A 20045-nucleotide genomic window follows, 5' to 3' on the forward strand; every position below is an offset into this window, starting at 1 on the left:
CCCCTCCCCAACAGCATGGTTAAAAACTTCTGTGGAAGAAACCAAGGATTTACCTTTGTACTGGCCACGCCAACCTCAGGACCAGCATTAATATGAACCCCACAATCTGTCTCCCTTGATATAGAACTGCCGACTGTATTTGTGATCCCCACAGTTAAGGCTCCTCTCTCCTTACAGTAACGAAGAGCCATCAGGGTGTCAGCTGTCTCCCCTGTGTAGAACAGACAACAGGAACACAGAGCAGTTTCAGAGTACGCCGTTCTTACATGAAAAACTGTCAGTGTTACCATTTGTTTTAAGTAAAGCATGAGGCAAGCTCTTACTAAATTTACAAGATATAGTGAGGCAGGGTGGCACACACCTTTAATCCCAGTACTTGGGTGGAAGAGACAGGCAGATCACAGAGTTAGAGGCCAGCCTGGTCTACTTAGTGAGTTCAGGCCAGTCAAGTCTACACAATAAGACCCTGTCTTAAACAACAAAAACTATACATTTACAAGGCGTAAGCTTTCAAGGATCTCTTTTGTTTCTTATCTGAAAATTAAGCTCTTTAAGCCATATGTAAAATGGTATTCATTTTTACTAAGTCATAAAGAATGTATTAGTACGACTGAAGCCAATCTATGTTTACCGGGTCATTGAAATACCAGTTTAAATATCAGTTCTTACAAGATATGCTAGAATTATTAGGAAAATTGACTTACAATGACTTTTTCCCCCTTCAAGTCTAAAATGAACATACCTGATTGACTAATGAAAAAGCAAACATCATCTCGAAAGACTGGAGTGTTTCTATCCAAGAAGTCACTAGCAAGCTCCACCATCACTGGCAACTCTGTCAGCTCCTCTAGAACCTGACGGGTCTACAGAGAAAAGAGAACACAATCTGCCTTCAGACGTTCTTTTTCAATGAACTTCTTTGATCTTAATGTACAGTTTCTACTTTTCTGGTTATAAAAATAACATACAAACTAGAGGTATAGCTCAGTGGTAAACTTGCTATAAAAAAGCATGTACAAGGCCAACCCCATCACTGGTTCCAACTCCAGCACTACCAAAAAAAAGGGCATAAATTTGGAAAACATTAAGTAATATAAATTAAAGAATAAAAAAATTAAAAGTATTCAACATTCCACTAATCAAGAGATAAGCATTGCCAACATTTTAGTACAAGTGTTTTAAAAACAACTACCAATGCATATGTCCTATTTTGTTCAAGACTTGTCTGAAACTCACTATGTAGTCCAAGCTGGCCTCAAATTTGCCGTAAGGTTCCTATCTCAGCCTTCTGAGCACTGGGATTACAAGGTGTAAGCCATAATTTCAAGCTTCATGCAAACATTCTTAAAATCAAATATATCCACACATATCGAACATTTTGAGGAAAAAAAGCACTGTTCTGAATCAACTTGTGTGTTATCTCTAACTCTCCAATTCCTAATATTTAAAATTAAAGTTTTAATAATGTATATATTCCTCCTACTCCAAATGTCAGAAAATTAGAAACAAGAGAAAACAAACTTTTGGGCACCACAATCTTTTAAGCCCTACAGATGTACAGGCACGTGGCGGTGCTTTAACACTGACAACAGGCGTTCTCGGTCAGCAGCCCTTCACCTGTTTCTTCGGCCACTCCCGCCAGCCCGTCTCTAGCCTCATCTCCACATTCCTCCTTTACAGCAATAAAACCACAAAGGCTGGTGCAGGAGAGCTGCAGCAGAGGACCCGAGTTTCTTTCCCAGCACCCAGGACAAGTGGCTCACCACCACCTACACCTCCAGTTCCAAGGAGTCCTACCCACTCTTCTGCCTTCTGTGGGTCACACATGCACGCACAGACAGAAACAGAGAGGGAGGGAGAGAGGGAGAGAGAAAGCGAGGGTGGGAGAGAGAGCTTTAAACCCCAAAACTCCTGCTAAGTTGCCCTTACTCCACAGCTCTGCAACTTTTACTTGCCCACAAACTGAAACAGAATTGCTTTGTTGTGCTTGGTTCTAGAATGATTCTAGTCTGGCACAACATTGCAGCAACATGATAATAACACTAACAGTATTACATAACATGAATGCCAAGTATCTGAAAATTAAATGCTCTTACTTTTAATTACTTTTCTAATGGTGTAATTTATTTATAATTATTCATAAATTAGATACTGACACTAACAAGCTAAATGTTTTCCTTCAAATAAATGTAAGCAAAAAATTTCCCCCTAGATTACAAATTATTACACTGGAATTTTATCTTCAAACAAACAAACCTAACAACCTACCAGATATTAAAAATTAACCTAACTCGGCGGGCAGTGGCAGCCCATATCTTTAATTCCAGCGCTTGGGAGGCAGAGGCAGCTGGATCTCTGGGTGTTTGAGGCCAGCCTGGTCTAGAGAGTATGCTCCAGGACAGCCAGGGCTACAGAGAAACCCTGTCTCAAAAAAAAAAAAAAAAAAAAAGAGAGAGAGAGAGAGAGAGAGAGAGAGAGAGAAAAAGAGAAAGAAAGAAAGAAAGAAAGAAAGAAAGAAAGAAAGAAAGAAGGAAGGAAGGAAGGAAGGAAGGAAGGAAGGAAGGAAGGAAGGAAGGAAGGAAAGAAAGAAAGAAAGAAAGAAAGAAAGAAAGAAAGAAAGAAAGAAAGAAAGAAAGAAAGAAAGAAAGAAAGAAAGAAAAATTAGATCCCACAGGGTAAGATAAATATTTGTGCCACAGCAAATAAAAAATTTACATGAACTTTGGAAATCAATCTTAAAGCAGAAACTGAGTGCAAGAGACCTGTGTATGCCAGTGTGTAATCTACTTTCTTATGAAAAAACTAGAGCTGGATCCAATTTATTAAGAGGCTATCATGTCCCAGTTTCTTTACTGACAATCAATGTTAAGTCCCTAACACAGGACTTTCAGCTTCTAAATGCTAATTTAATAAAGTCTGGGTTGGAGAGATAGCTAAGTAGTCAAGAGCATCAGCTGCTCTTGCAGAGAACTCAGGTCCAGTTACCAGCAGGGCAACTCACAGCCATCAGTAATTCCAGGAGAGCCAATGCCCTCTTCTGACCTGCAAGGGCATCAGGCACACACAGTATGTCTGGTACACAGACATACTTGCAGGCAAAATGCTCACACACATAAAATAAAACAAATAAATCTAAAATTCAAAACAATCAAAAACTAAGTGTGTTAATAAGCAGACTTCCTTTCTTTGCAGAAATGTACCTGTAAAGCAAACCCTGCTGAGACTCACAGAAGTCCCTGGCCATCTGTCTGAGTCTATTGGGCAATTCTAAGAAAATAAGCAAACCCCAAAAGCCATATTAAGAGATTGAGGAAGGAGGATCTTGGTCTCAACAAAACACTTAATGACTATAAGAAGGCATGCTCCGTGGGCTACTTACAACAGTACAAAGCCCCTTCCCTCTCTGGTTATGATGTCAATCAAAAGCAGCCTATGTGTATATGTAAAGACTTTGTATAGTGTATCTTCCATTAACAAATAATTCAAGCAACTAGGAATCCCTCTGTCCCTTCCCTGAAATGTCATGTAAAAAAACGACACAATAACATGTTTTAACAAAAGATAGCTTTACGAGGCTAAAGCAAGAAGGCTCAATAGGTAAAGGGACTTGTCATACAAGCCTGCAGACCGGAATGAATCCTCAAAACCTACATAAAGGTGGAAGGACAGAACCTACTCCACAGCTAACCCGACCTTCACATTCATGCTTCCCTACACGTATCATACATGCATACAAAAATAATTTTTAAAGTTTTAAAGACAGTTTTACATGGTATGTTACTAGAAATACTACTGATCTGCAGATATCCTGATTCCGATATGACATAACTAAAATGTAAAGAGGCTACTTACTGCCATACCAGCGTGGTAACTTGTGCCACAAGCAATAAGAATCAAGCGCCGACACCGCTGGATCTCCTTAATGTGGTCTTTCAAACCTCCCAAATTCACTGAAATAGAAATTTGTGTATATAATTATTTAGGAAAGAACCATATAAAACAGAAAATCCATTTCATAAGTATCCATTGTTAATCTGAAAAATTAATACTACTGTTTTAAGCAATTCATATTCCTTTTTGGAAGAATATTTTGCTGTAGTTATGTAAATTAACAGTGCACATCTTATATTTTTGGTTGTGAGCCTAGCCTTTAACGGCTGAGCCATCTCTCCAGCCCTACAGTGCACATCTTAACTGGTCCCTCACCAAATCTGCACACACCTCACTCAACCACCAAGGAGTCAAACAGGCATTGATTCATTTCAAGTCACTTTCCATCCCTCTCTGAGATGAAAAGTTACCTCAAAGGAAAAACTATAGGGACAGAACCAGTAGGTGTGCTGGCACTGAAAGCTGGATTTGAAGAGAAGACAACAGGGGCATAAGGAAGTTTCCAGAATGATAGAGCTGTTCTATATCTTGACTCTGTTGAGGTCATGATTATGACTGTTACGAAGTTCTGCCAAAACCCAGAATCTTACTAGGAAGCTGAGGCAATGGAGCCATTTGACACTAGTAATTCAAGAGCAACCTAGGCAGCATAGCAAGAACCTGGCTTAGAAAACAGAATGTTACATTTAGAATGATGAATTTGGGGCTGGAGATGGCTCAGTGGTCAAGAGGACTTGCTGCTCTTCCAGAGGACTTGGGTTCAGTCCCCAGGACCCACACAGCAGCTACAACTGTCTGTACCTCCAGTTCCAGAGGCTCTGACATCTTCTAACACCAGGAATGCACATGCACACAATGCATATACCTACATTCAGGCAAAACATGCCTCTATATAAAATAAATAAATCTTTTAAAAAATAGTAATTTTTTTAAATGATGAATTTGGGTAGGTGAAATGACTTAGCAAGTAAAGGCACTTGCTGCCGAACCTGATGACCTGAATTCTACTCCCAGGACCCACATGATAGAAGGAGAGAACCAACTCCTACAAACTGTCCTCTGACCTCTACCTGCATGCTATGACACATGTGCCTACATATATACATAAAACAAATCAAAGTAAGAAAATAAATGATAAATGTATGGGTGGGAACATAGGCTAATTCATAAAGTGCTTGCCACACAAACATGAGTTTGATCCCCAGAATCCATGTAAAAATCTGGGCATGATGGGATGTGCTTATAATCCCAGCACTGGGGAGAGAGACAGAAGGATCCCTGGGGCTCACTGCCAGCCAGACTAGCCTAATCCACAAATGCCAAGACTCGGTGACAGAACCTATCTCAATAAACAAACTAACAAAAACAAAGCAAAGTGGAATAAGCCTGAGAAACAACACCCAAGGTTGGCCTCTGGCTTCCACATAAGCACATGCACATAAGTACACACACACACACACACACACACACACACACACACACACACACACACACACACAGAGAGAGGGAGAGAGAGAGAGAGAGAGCACGTTAAATGTGGGTATGTACAATCACACATACAAAATGATTATTTTCATTATGTCCAATTATACTTCAGTAAAGCTACCTAGAAAACTATCTTCATTATGTTTATTTCTACAAACTCCAAAATATGGTGATACATTTTTCAAAAAATACTTCTTGTCTTCAATGAGACTGAATTACTGCCAGACCCTACAGGCAAATTAATCATCTGCATTGAGATCATTTAAGACTGTACACTCAACCTGCTACCCTGCTGTATGCTCAGCCTGCTCAACCTGCCTTTAAGAGAACAACATCACCAACATTAATATGCCTTGATTTCTCATACAATCAGCTTTTACAACTTAAGCTAAATGCACAGTGTTAATCTTAAATTGTGTACTTTCCATGCCCCTGACCCAGAATAATGCATGTGTGCTGTGGTAATCGTTTGCCAAAAGCAGCAAACAGGTTGAAAGCAAGCTTAAACTAAAAACACATAAATGTTGGAAGCAACGTGTGCATATAGATCTGTTTGAGGTTTTGAGTGCTGTTCTGGGTCAATAAAGCAACTTCTTTCCTTGTAAACTCAAAGAATTTTATAAAGAATCCCTCATTTCTTTCCCATACCATGTTTTCTGTGTTGTTCAATAGAGAGCAAAGCTCTGTTAGGGACAGCACAACACACAGACAGATCAGACACAACAGAGAAGCAACAGGGACAGACCATTCATCCGTTGGTAGAATAGACATGCTACCAACATGCCAGTAACCACGAATGGAAGGCACAGGGAGAGAAGCAGAGAATTCAAATTTGAGCTCTTTCTTGGTCAAACTACTCCAAGAGGAAGTTTCAGTTCTTATTCCTTAATGCAACACTGATGCATTTTTGTGCTCCACCCCCAGGTTTCTTTAATGTGGTATCAATGTACCAACACTGCAGTACTGTTTGTATACAAGCCCACTCTTATCTCAGTCTTTGTCACTGCCACCTACCTAACTGCTCCAGTTCCAATGTTGGCATTTCCTGGATTGCTTAGACACCCCCATCTCTGCCCACCTACCACATCCCTCTCCTGAAATCCCTTCGGATCATCATCTCTCTGAAGATGATGGCAGCAACATTCTCTCATCTCTCTCTTTTTTAATTAGCAAAGCAGGCTGGAGATGGTTCAATGGGCAGCATGAGAAGCCTCCACTCACTTGAGGAACCATTCTACTCAGACTAGACTCCAAGTAACTGAGTTAAGAGGTTTTCCCAGTTAGTTTCTGCTAGATGTTTTGAATGCCCAATTTGGTATTTTGTTCTATCAACAATGTATCCATCATTTTCTATTTATTCTTTTACTTTTGCTTGCCATATACTTAATAAACTCATTCAAAACCAAATGTATGGCTATACAACAGGAAAAAAATTGCTGAAGGCTGGGGTGGGGTCATACAAAAGCAAGTTAGGAAACTCAATATAAAAACAGACGAACTAGCATGGTGGGGGCATACCTTTAATTCCAGCACTCCAGAGGCAGAGGTAGGTAGATCTCTGTGTGTCTGAGGCTAGCCTGTTCTTCAAAGTGAGTTCCAAGGCATTCAGGGCTACCTACCAGCCTACCCCACCTCCCAAAAGAGCAGAGTCTACCAGAGAGGCTAACACTGCAGATGGAGATCAAGAATGGCAGGCAGGTTAAGATGTGGTTAGCTAAATACCATGTTTCCTAAACTTGGTCCTAGCAAATTCCCTGATAGCTTTTAGGATAATCTTAGGAGTGCTCCAAGGTCTGAAATGTCTTATATACAGTCTGTGAGAGAGACAGATTCTCACTATGTAAACCAGGTGGGTCTCAAACTCGATGTTCCTGCCTCAGCCTTCCACACATGTGTCATTATATCTGGATAATGCTTTAAACTAATTTTGATGACATAAGCCATAACTAATGGAAAGAGCAAGAAAACCTGGGAGATGGCGGGTAGTACTCAGGAAGAACACTGAGCACACACACATGAAGACAAGTTTGGCTCCATGAATGTGACCTTTGACAAGACATTTAAACAGACAGAGCCCTGATGTCTTCACCCTAAAAACATAAGACAACTGTTATCCCATTTATATCAGACAACTTGTATACACGTAATACATGTAAGAGTTTTTAAAACAGTAAATGTCTCAGAGCTGAGGGTCTAACTCAGTGGTAGACTACACGTTTAGTATATGCAAGACCCTAGTTTTGATCCCTTGGATGCAGGGTGGAGGCACAGGACAACAAAACATGAAGTTCTCAAAGTCAGTCTCTTCCCTTAACAAACAAATCCTTTTCCACAAGTCCTTTCAGCACTGTTTTCTGGTCCTCCCTGAGTCTCCCTGCTCACATAGATATGGGTCTTCACTGTCTTGCTCCTGTCTCTCTCCTGCATCCCTCTCTTTCTCTTCTCATTGTGTCCCAGACAGATCAACATCCTACTGATATATGTTTATAACCCAGGCTCTCACTCCTTCTGTACCCTGGAGACTGGCCCCCAGTCTTTTAAAGCTCTTCAGCTCTTTAACAGAAGCACCTCCACTGAGCTCTCCCCTCCTCAGGACAGTTCCTCTCCCCTTCTTTTATAGCTCTTCAAATACTAGATCTGGAATCCATAAACAGCCTCCTAATGGTTTTCCCACCAATGTCCTTAGCTAATGCTCTTCTAGCCAGCTGAGTGTTCCCATCTGTCACCCACTTATTTATATCTTCCATATTTCATGAGGCCTTCCTTCATCCCAATATCCCTTTCCACAAACAGACTCATTCTTCATATTTCCTAAATTCAGTATTAAACTTTAAGCATTTTCTAGTGCTAGGATATTTTACTTTTCTTGAAATTGTTAATTGTATAATGATCTCCTTTACACAAGATTAAAATATTTTGTTAAAGATGTATTTATTAATTATGTATGCAGTGTTCTGTGTGCATGTATCCCTGCAGGCCAGAAGAGGGCACAAGATCTCATTATAGATGGTTGAACTCAGATAATTGAACTCAGGACCTCTGGAAGAGCAATCAGTGCTCTTAACCTCTGAGCTCTTAACCTCTGAGCCATCTCTCCACACCCACATGATTAAAATATTGAGGGCAAGACTACAACAGAAACTTTACTATAGTCTACTCCTATGACATAAGATGAAGACTAAGTTTACGGCCATAAGATGTCTGTAAGCTCCTGTATGTTCTAGAGACTAGTGTTGCACTTTGACTTCTCCCTTAAACATGGAGTTAGGTGCAAACCTCTGCAAGAAAGACCTCTGCAGAAGTTCATGCTTTTGCTTACTTAGGAGAGAAACCTAGGGGCTAAAGAGATGACTCAGTGGTTAAGAGCACCTGCTGTTCTTACAGAAGACTTGGGTTCTGTTCCCAGGATCCAAATGATGGCTCACAATTATATGCAACTCCAGTTCCAGAGGATCTGACATCCTCTTCTAACCTCCAAAAACACCAGGCACACATACATACAGGTAGCCAAAGCTCTCATACACATAAAACAAATAAATCTGAAGGAAAAAATTCAGAAAGAAATCTAGCCTGGCTGATTCATGTAACCTGAGCAAGCAGACAGGTTCTTTTCAGAATCCACAATGTCCAAGACATGCAAAGAACTATCCCTGACAGCCACAGCAGGAACCCAGGATGTGACCGTCACCCCCCTTTACCATTTTTCAATATGCCATTCAGTGGGATTACACACATTCACACTGTTGGGCCCTTACTCCTATCCAACTCTACGACTTTTCGTCATCTCCAGGGGAAACTACCTAAGAAATAAATCATGACTCTTCACCATCATCCCAGCACCTGTCTCTGAGTCTGACTACTGTGACTCCAACCTGAGGTGCAATCACACTTTGATGTCTGGCAATCCCAGCTGTTCCACAGATCTACGTAAAGGACAATCAACTTTCCAGTGGCTAATGGCACTCCTACAAGAGACTGGGGTGAAGAAGTAGTAAATACCATTACCAGTATAGTCATCAAAATTGACTCTTCCTCTCATTGTGTTCACAACAGATTCTGGCTGCTCAAAAATTTCTTTCTGCATGAATGAACTAAAGTTGCCTACAAAAATAGAAATTACATAATTAAAACAACAGTAAATGAGCTAAAGGATATGAAATCTGTACACAATCAAGTCTATCTCTTTTCAACATAATCTTGATAGATGAAACAAAAGGTCATGCAGTAAAGAAATCAGGTTAGCGTCCTAGAAGCTTGCATGAGTGTTTTACTCTACATGAAAATGAACAAGGAAGAAAGCCACTTTTCTTTACTTAGTAGCTAAAATGCATAGTTACACAAAAACCAGGGCATAAGATAATTTTTGAGTCAAATTTAAGTTCAGACTCATCAAGCTATCCTTTAGTATGTCAACTGCAAAAATTCCTTACTTACGAGTAAGATCAGTATGTACTTCCTGGTATGGATTATAGTGTGGCTCATGGGACTTTGCAGACAGTAGTTCTACAATATAATTCCTACTACAACCCAATCAGAAAGGAGAATAAAAATCCTAACTGTTAATGGCAGTACACATTATGTAGGATACACTCATATCAGGTACTGTTCTAAGAGCTTTATTCAGATCAGCCTTCTTGATCTTCAACACAAAGTTAATGAGATGGATTCTATTTTCCCCTCTTAATACATGAGAAGGCTGAAGCACAGAGAGAATACAAGAATAGTACTGAACAGAGCATGAGCCATATTCACCCTTAGAAAGCATCTTTAAACATATGGTACTATCTCCTTTTTACAAAGTTAAAAACAAACCATGACTTAGTTTCAAGAACTGTTCTAACACTAGCAGATAATTTCTACAGAGGCAGCCTTTTTCCTGGGCTAACCATCCACTCATCATCTAGAAGCTTCATAAGCAGGGCGGGAAGTAGAATGCTTCCTTTCTTTAAGCATCCCAAGTCCTAACATCACAAGATACTCACCCTTCATGATCTGCTGGAGTTCCATCTGGAGGGTTTGCACAGCTCGGCCAGGATGATCTCCTGCAGTTCGTTTAATTCGATGGATGGAAAGACGGCCATCCACCACTGCTGCAACATCGTCATCTTCAAGAAAGATGACACGATTGGTGTGCTCTATCACAGCACTACAAAACAGTCAAGGAGATGTTATCATCAATAACCAAGGATCACTGTCACCAAGAAAGCTATCATTAGAACACCAGACAAAGCTCAAACACCAAGTTTCATCTTACACCACATGTTAACTGCCAATGCCTTCACTACCTTCAGAGCCATACTGAGGATGTGGTCATTGTGTTAATAATAATAATAATAATAATAATAATAATAATAATAATAATAATAATAATAAAGTAAACCTTTGTACAGCAACCTAACCAATTAGAAAAATCAGAAGGCATGGCTATTTCCATCTCATTCCAGCTCTCACTAAGCCTGTCATTTTAACCCCTATTTCTGAACAGTTCCATGTCACTGTCACTAATGAACACAAGCTGCCACCAGCTCTTTGGCTGGCTTCTGCAACACCCTCCTAACTACCACTACTTCTCTTACCTCTCTACCTGTTCTCCTTTTCTGTTCAAGTCAACATCAAAAGGTAATGCTAATCAAAAATTTTCCTTCACCCAACAAATCATTTTTCAGCTCCTGCTGGCTCTCAGGAAAACTTCAAATTGTCTCAAATGTCCCATTGAGCATCCTCTGTTCTACTAAGCAGTTTGATACCCTTCCCAAAATCACAGGTGTGTCACCTGTACAGAGTGAATGTTCTTCCCCCAGCCCTTCATCTAATTAGCTCCTGACCATCCCTTAGCTCAGTTGGAGCTTCATTCCCTTAAAAAAAGATCTACTCATGAGGGATTAAATGATCTTGTTAAAGGCAAGTGTTATCTCCTCTGTTATGGCAAAGCAAACAGTATTTTATCTCACCATTCTCCTGAGGCTAGCACATGGCATTGCTCAATACGCATTAAGAAAGAATCAAAAGCCAATATGCTCCTGCAGTTTCTAGTATAGGTCATGACTATCAAATCTGTGTAGCAAACCCACTTAATGACAGCAAAGACAAGTTTACAAAATCTAGAAAACAGTAAAGTCTGTTTCTCACTCAGATAATATACTCCGGGAAGTACTAAGTGGTACAATTTTCTCATTCTTATTCCCTCTTATTTTCAGTCCCAGTGAATGAATCAAGTATCTGAGAGGTTCTATTTCATCCCTACTCCTACAGTATTCGAATTACCAATGCCTCTAAATATTCCACAGCATTTCCTTTTAAAATTTCAGTCTTCCTTTGTAAAAGCATTATGCTGTAAGTCAACTCTAAATGTAAAAGCTATAATATCCACATGAGACCTAAACTACAGTCTCAGCAACTATAACTGCTAGAAAAGCCATCCCTCCTTCCTATAATACTTGGGTACATCTCTTGGAAATTAAACAAAATAAAGAAACAAACAGATACTCCAAAGTAAATACATTAGAATAGGTCTCTAAGAATATATTTGTTTTGGTAAAGTGACCAACATGCTTTGAAGGGGTAGAAAAGGTGTTCTTATGGTCCCATGTCTAACAAGATGACCTCTAATTTCTCAATTGAGAGAATTCTGGAGCTAAGACATCATTAGTAGGAGACTGCTTACTTGGCATACAGGAGTCAGAGGTTCTAGTCTCAGCACCTAGACTTTTGCAAATACATTCATGGTATGGGAAAGTTTTCCTAAAAATTATCTTGACTCAATGAAGGAAGCTCACCTTGCATCGGAAGCAAAGTAATATTCAACTGCCTTTTCCTCAACAGGGAAAAGGCATGTCGTGCTGTCCACACGGGAGAGATTGCAGCTTCCTTTCTTGTCTTTGCCTAGAGCACAGAGATAACATAAGTCAGCAAGAAAATCATGCTACAGTTTAGAAACAGGCATAACTGTTCATAAAGTCAACACCAAAAGGAAGAAAGAGCAACACAAACAAATTCAGTAGTTGTCAAATTTGAGGTTGCTCTCTGGATTTCCATGCACTAAGCCAGTAAGAGAAGACAGGAAGTGCAGTGAAACAGCGGCTACAAAGACTGCATGGCAGACAACAGTGCTGCATGGTAAACTCTAAAATGTCGATTCTTTTCAGGTAGAAAAGAATTTATTGATAAGAATTTATTAATGATAACTTTTAAAAATCTAGAGGCTGCAGAGCTAGAAAAATAGCTCAGAGATTGTGGTGATTTGAATAGGTATGGCATTCACAGACTCATGTGTTTGAATGCTTGGTCCTTAGGGGGTTGACACTATTAGGAGGTGTGGCCTTGTTGGAGTAGGTGTGGCTTTGTTGGAAGTGAGTCACTAGGTTGGTGGGCTTTGATGTCTCAGAAGCTCAAGCCAATTCTCTGCCTGTGATCCAAATGAAGAACTCTCAGCTCCTTCTCCAGCACCATGTCTGCCTGCATGCTGCCATGCTCCCTGCTATGATGATGACGGACTAATCCTCTAAAACTGTAAGTCAGCTCCAATTGAATGTTTTTTATAAGAGTTGCTGTGTATGCTAGGCAGTGGTAGCGCATGCCTTTAATCCCAGTAATGGGGAGGCAGAGGCAGGAGGATCTCTGTGAGTTTGAGGCCAGCTTGGTCTACAAAGCAAGATCCAGGACAGGTACCAAAACAACACAGAGAAACCTTGTCTCAAAAAAAACCAGTTAAGGGGGGCTGGAGAGATGGCTAGAGGTTAAGAGCACCGACTACTCTTCCAGAGGTCCTGAGTTCAATTCCCAGCACCCACATGGTGGCTTATAACCATCTGTAATGAGATCTGGCACCCTCTTCTGTATACGTAATAAATAAATAAACCAAAAAAAAAAAAAAACCAGTTTAAAAAAAAAAAGAGTTGCTGTGTGGTCATGGTGTCTTATTACAGCAATAGAAACCCTAAGACAAAAATAAAGAACACTCATTGCTATTGCAAAAGGACCCAAGTTTGGCTCAGCACCCATATGGTAGCTCACATTTGTCCATAACTCCAATTCCAAGAGCTCAGACTTCCTCTTCTGCCTCCCTGGGGACCAGGTGCACTTGTGATACACATATATGCATGCAGGCAAAACATTCATACATATAAAATAAAATGTTTAAATAAAAAAACACTAAAAAACATAATCAATATGGTACAATGAAAAATAAAGGCAGACTAGTGCCAAGTTAATTTTTTTAATAAAATCTCTTGAGATTTTAACAGCATGTAAGCACAGCAAGTCAAGCCTAGAATTGCTGTAGGGTGTCTTTCTGTATGCTGTGAATATGTGTTGCTCTGATTGGTTGAAAAATAAAACTGTTTGGCCAATGGCAAGGCAGAATAAGGTTAGGTGGGATACTCGAACTAAAGAGATGGAAGAAGAAAGGAGAGTGAGAGGAGACGCCAGCCTGCCACCCAAAGAGCAACAAGATGCCAGCAGTCTGGTAAAGTCACGGCCACGTGGCAACATACAGATTATTAGAAATGGGTTGAGTTAAGTTATAAGAGCTAGCTAGCAAGAAGCCTGACCCATAGGCCATACAGATTGTAAATAATATAAGCCTCTGCGTGTTTACTTGGGACCAAGTGGCTGCAGGACACAGGTAGGAGAGATTTGTCCTGACTGCAGGGCTGGGCAGGACCAGAGAAACTTCCAGCTACATAGAATACTCAATTAAAATCAAAGCAAAGAGGACTGATGAGATGGCTCAGCAGGTAAAGGCACTAGCCACTAAGCCTGAAGACCTAAGTTCAATCCCCAGGTCCCACATGGTGGAAGGAGAATACTAACTCCCACAATCTATCCTCTGACTGCCACACATACGCTGTAGTATGCGCACAGCATATATACACATACACGAGTACATAAATGTAATTAAAAAGCAAAGCATAAGCCACTTTAACCAGGACATGCTATAAATATGGCACCTACTCCCAGTCACAGGAAATGCTATAAGCCAAGAATCTCTCCTTTCTCAGTAGTGCATTTTTAGTATCTTTTTAATCCTAGTACTGAATTTATCAGTAATAATTGTTTTTCTTTTTCTTTTTTGCTAATTCACAGCTAACACAGAAATGAGAAAGGATGCTGGTATGACAAATTCTCTAAGGTAAAGCCATGCTTGTAGTCCTAGTACCTGGGAGGTCAGAAGCAGGAAGATTAGTTCAAAGCCAGTTTCAGCTACATAGTTTGAGGCCAAACTGGGCTACCAGGAACAGCTATGTCCTTTCTCAAAAGCCAGAGCATAGCAGAGCTTTATAAACCAAGGGCAGAATAGCCACAGAATACCACAAGTTACTTGTAAAAATTCGTATCTTAGCCTCTAAAATGTATGTACAATGACTAGGTAATTATTCTTAGAAATATATATCCAAAGGTTCATCTGTGGTTATCTAGAATGATTTAAGCATGAAGCCAAAATAGTACTTCCCAGTCAAACTCAAAAGCAGAGAAGATAGTCAAACTTCAAAATGTAAGTATTCACTGACATACTACTATCAAAAGGTAGCAATTGCTCACAAAAGCATAGATCCAAGGGACGCCATTGCAGTGCTAATTTAACAGCTACTTGCCTTTGGCAAAAATCTTAAAACTATCCATCAAAAAGTGAATTTTAAATCAAGGAGCCTAGTGGCACATAACTTTTATCCAGCACTCAAGTTGGCAGAAGCTAGCAGATTTCTGTTGAGTTCAAGGCCAGCCTGTCCTATATAGCAAGTTCTAAGCCAGTCAGAGCTACATAGTGGGATGCTGGGGAGAGGTCTCATTGGTTAACAGCACTGGGTACTCTTCCAGAGGACCTGGGTTGAATTTCCAACATCCACAAGGTAGCTCACAACCATCTGTAACTCTAGAGCCAGGGGATCCAATATCCTCTCTGGGCTCTTCGGGTATTGCATGCATGTGGTACATGGACATATGTGCAGGCAAACACTCATACACACACACACACAAATAAAACCTCAAAAACTTTTTAATAACTTTAAAAAAAATACACTGAATTGTTTGTTTCTAAAAAGATTCATGTCACAGGTGTGACATGCCTCTAATCCTAGTACTCTGGAAGTTGAGTCAGGGAATCAACAGTTTAAAGCCAACCTCAACCTCAACTATACAGTAAGACTGTCTCAACACACACAATCTAAATTGAAAAACAAGGAGAAGTAAAGCCCAGAACCAACATTTAAAAAATACAACGAGCTTTGTTTGTTTCTAAAATGTGCTCAAGTTGAGTATAACTCCAAATATTTGTAACTTCACTGGTAAGATAACAGAAGTATATCTGACTGAAATATTTAAAAGAAGCTGAGGCATCACTACCTACAAATATCTATAAAATTCTTCTTTGTTTGGCAATTCTCTTGTTCAACTGAGAAGAGGTGACTTTAAACTGGAGACAAAGGCAAAAGCCTAAAGCCAGCCCAAAGCTCTCTCTACAGTCCTCCCACCAAGACCATTCTCATGACAGCATGGTACTGAGCTACACACCATCTACCTACTAGAACCAGAGAAACATAGGTATCAAGTGTCATCTCCCAGGATAAATGTTTGTCCCAATTTTTAAAGAACTCACTCAATTTCTTTTAATTATTATTTCTAAAAGCCACCTAAAATAGCCTACAAGTTAATATTCATGACACACAACAAGCAGTACTGTTATAGGAATCTAGAACTGTGAAACCAGACTGTGTGTTATCATTGGTAGACTAGTCTTCCTTCTGGAATGGACTGGGAAAGAATACAGAAGAAAAAAAAAATGAGTATCATCAAGGTTAAGGAAATCATTTTCTTCCCAGGTAAAACATGAAAGCAGTCATCCAAAGATGAACAGGCTCAGCATTCTTTGGTAACTGTTATTCACAAAGCCAAGAATTACATATTAATAATTAAGGTTTCAATTTTCTGAACCAAGCATTCTCCTACTTACACATAGAAAGTTCTTAGCAGTACGTAAACAAACAAAAAGTACAGTGTTGTTTTCTATTTCTGTGTAATTCAATAAAATGGTTGAGAGTTTGCATAAAGATATACTAAAAACTCAATTTTGGCCATGTGTGGGCATACTGCAGCTCTCAGGAGACATGGACAGGATTATGAGTTAAAGGTCAGCCTTGGCTACATAGCAAGTTTGAGGTTAGTGTAGGCTATGCAAGACCCTGTTTCAAGCTCCGCTCAAAAAAGAAAGGAAGAAGGAAAGAAATTGGTGCTAGAGGAATGGCTTACCAGTTCCTAGTATTTCCTGCTCTTTCAGAGGACCCAGGTTTGGATTCCTGAACCCCTATCAGGCAGCTCACAACCATATATAACTCCAGCCCCAGGGGATTTGGTATCTCTGGCCTCCCAAGGTACTTTCACTCTCATGTGCAAACCCACATGCAGACATACATGTCTACATGTAATTAAAAAAAATAAATAAATCTTAAAAAAAAATAGACAACTGAGGAGCTGAGGATACAAGCCAATGATAGAACATTTGACTAGTGTATATAAGGCTATGGGTTTGAATGCCACCCCAAGACCAATAAATAATAATAAACCCCCAAATATGAATACTAAAGTATGACTCCAAATTAAAATAAAACCAATCAAAATCTAAAAGTAATATGTCATGCACTAAATAAAGCCCATTTAAATCTAGTTTAGTTAAAAGTGAGGCCAAACCACTCAGGAAGCAGCCACTTATGTTCCCTCTCTAATCACAGCATGCATCCTCTATGATTTCCAAACAGGAGGGGAAAAAAGGCCTGAGATTTGAAATAGTCCTCAAACCTCTCATTTTAATAAAACAGTTATTAAATAACGCAACTTTCAAAATGGCAAAAGCAAACAGACAAAATATATTCTGCAAAAGGAAAATGTCAAAACATTTCCCCATAAAATAAGCATTTTTAGAGCCTCAGTTCACTTCAAAAACAAAGAATTAGTAAATGAAGGGAAGCAGGTGAAATCCCTCCATCCATGCAGAGTGCATTCCCACCTCTTTCTGCCTGTGATCCCCACCATGTGAATTTTGATCCAATCTGAGTCCTAGCTAAGGATGCACAACAGAGAAAAATTCTTCTTGTCAGAGTGTTCACAACAAGCTTTTTATGTCTAGATAGAACTATGTAATTGTATGCACATGTACACACAGATCTAACCAAACAGCATTTACCGCAGCGTATGGAACAGGGTTCTCAGAGCTGCACTGCCTTACAATGTAAGGCAACAGCTTACCTGTTCTGTACAGAATCGGAATGTGATCCGTAGAAAGCTTATGCTCACTCCGCACACCAATCAAGAGGGGGCTACCTCGCCTGAAATGCAAGATGAATCACAATCAAACCTTTTTCATAAATAATGCACTAACAATATAAAATTTAAGTATGAATTCAAAATTCATTTTAATTTGAAATTTAATGATGCTCTTAAAATAATTTATTTTAGAAATGACCATGAAGTTCTTAGAGCAGTAAGAACATTTAAGGTCTGCTAACAGAAGGATACCTTTAATCTGAAGGCAGGATGCCTGAGGATATATTGGTGTATGTGTACAATTGAATGGAATGTTCCACTTCATATTAAAAGGACAATTTAAAATACAGTGCTATTAAACAATTACTTAGGAATCTGGCACATGTTTCAAAAAATATGGAGAAAGTTAATGCTTTGGAGCTGAAATTAAAGGATATTCCATACTCAAATTCATAAAGAGCCATTGTGCTCACCAAGACAAATCACAATGACAAAATGGATTTGCTTTACTAAGAGATACTGCTAAAGAGCGGTATAAGGAAGAAGGAGTGTAGAGAAACAAACACAGCCAAACCTCTAAGACAACAGTAAATGGCCATTCACAGGCAACTGGAAATTATCCTGTAACCCAAATGTGTCAAAGTGCATGTCACTGTTAGTCTTCAATCTACTGTACCTTGTGCCAACTGCTTGCCCAGGAAAATGAACACTTTTAAACACAAGTGCAAAAGCACCTTCCTATGGAGGAAAAGGAAATATCAGCAATACTTCTTAGTAATAATTATCAAACAAAAACATTTAAAACATACCGGCTTCTGCATGGACACTTGTTGTTCACACTAGTGCTCTTTTGAACTAGGTTTTTTTTTTTTTTGTTTGTTTGTTTTTTTATTTTTTATTTTTAAACAAGTCTCCATTTTAGATGTTGCAGCAAGGTCTCCCTAACATCCAAGCCTACATTTTAGGTAGATATTGTCTCCTGAGCTCTGATGTGAAAAAACTAACCTTTATCACCAAGCTTACTTTCAAATACTGCTTCTAAAGGCAGACCAACTGGAAAGTCAACTGTGTTCGTAGCACATTTCTCAACTGACACATATCTCTCAGACTACTAATTTGTTCAGGGAGGACAGAATTAGCAAAGATCCCAAGCTCCACAACCAAAACCCATCCTTGGCCCTCATCATCATATTCCACTATTAACCTCCACTCTTTTTGCCCTCACTCTTGGGCTTAACAAATACACACATTCATAATTATTAAATGGGATGGAGAAGCCAGGTGGTGGTAGCACATGCCTTTAATCCCAGCACTTAGGAGGCAGAGGCAGGAGGATCTCTGTGAGTTCGAGGTCAGCCTGGTCTACAAAGAGAGTTCCAGGACAGACAGGGTTGTTACACAGAAAAACTCTGTCTCAAAAAAATCAAACAATAAATAAACAAACAAATAAATAAATGAGAGATAGCTCCCTGTTAAAAGCAGTACTGCTCTTATAGAGTTTGGTTCCCAGAACCCACATGGAGCAGCTCACAACCACCTGTACATCTAGCTTCAGAAGGTCCAATCCTCTCTTCTGGCCGCCACAGACACTAATACTGATACCTGACTCTACACATGTGTGCACACAGGTGCATGCATACACACACACCACCACCACTACCACCATAAAAAAAAAATAAAAAAAAAAAAGAGGAGTCTTTAAAAGAAAGGTAAGACATAAGATGTTAGAGGGCACCTTTTCTGAAGTTGGTTCTCCCCTGCTGTGGATTCTAGGGATCAAACTCAGGGTGTCAGGCCTGCACAGCAAGTGCTTTTGCCTACTGAGCCAACTTGCCAGCCCAAACTTACTTTTCAACCTTTAACTATAGTGAAATAATTAGAATACAGCTATTGTGAAGTAAATGGAACGGCAAACTCAGGAAAGCAAGTAATTCAAACAGTCTCTCAAAATTCTCTGCAGTGTGTGTGTGTGTGTGTGTGTGTTTTCAATAGAAGCCTAAAAAACACTCAAAGAAACCAGCATAGGGGCCAGGAGATGGCCCAGTTGGTAAAATGCTTGTTACACAAGCGTGAGTTCAGTTCCCTGGCACCCACATAAAAAGCTGGGCACAACACAGTTTTAATAAGATACCCAACACCAGCCTCTGCCCTTCACTTACACACCACACACACACACAGATACTAACAATAAAACACCTTACAAATAAAGCTGTCTAGTGTCTATAATTTAAAAAAAAAAAAGTGAATCAGCATAGTTCCTGCTCATCAAACCTCATTTTAAGAAGCTACCTGAAATTAACACTAGCATAAATTACTTTATTTTGCATGTGTGTGAACACACATGGTTGTGGTTATAGATGTGGGTGTGCAGGCACATATGTGAGTGTAGGTAAAGGCAAGAGGTTTGATGCTGG

The 20045-nt window shown here is 39.6% G+C and overlaps 1 protein-coding gene across 2 annotated transcripts in view; it reads right to left on the bottom strand.

The window, feature by feature from the left end:
* The window catches only part of Gfpt1 (glutamine--fructose-6-phosphate transaminase 1), a 54862-nt gene that overhangs the window by 17173 nt on the left and 17644 nt on the right, over positions 1–20045 (bottom strand). For both annotated transcript variants that reach the window (XM_042273579.2, XM_042273577.2), the window contains exons 7-14: positions 18308–18369; positions 17614–17693; positions 12153–12258; positions 10359–10522; positions 9382–9477; positions 3853–3950; positions 743–863; positions 54–211 (exon numbers count right to left, since the gene is read on the bottom strand). In XM_042273579.2, the coding sequence (XP_042129513.1) occupies positions 54–211; positions 743–863; positions 3853–3950; positions 9382–9477; positions 10359–10522; positions 12153–12258; positions 17614–17693; positions 18308–18369 (885 nt within the window). The remainder of the gene's footprint in view (positions 1–53; positions 212–742; positions 864–3852; positions 3951–9381; positions 9478–10358; positions 10523–12152; positions 12259–17613; positions 17694–18307; positions 18370–20045) is intronic.

Source organism: Peromyscus maniculatus, chromosome 3 (assembly GCF_049852395.1).
Source record: "Peromyscus maniculatus bairdii isolate BWxNUB_F1_BW_parent chromosome 3, HU_Pman_BW_mat_3.1, whole genome shotgun sequence".
Classification (NCBI taxonomy): Eukaryota; Metazoa; Chordata; class Mammalia; order Rodentia; family Cricetidae; genus Peromyscus; species Peromyscus maniculatus.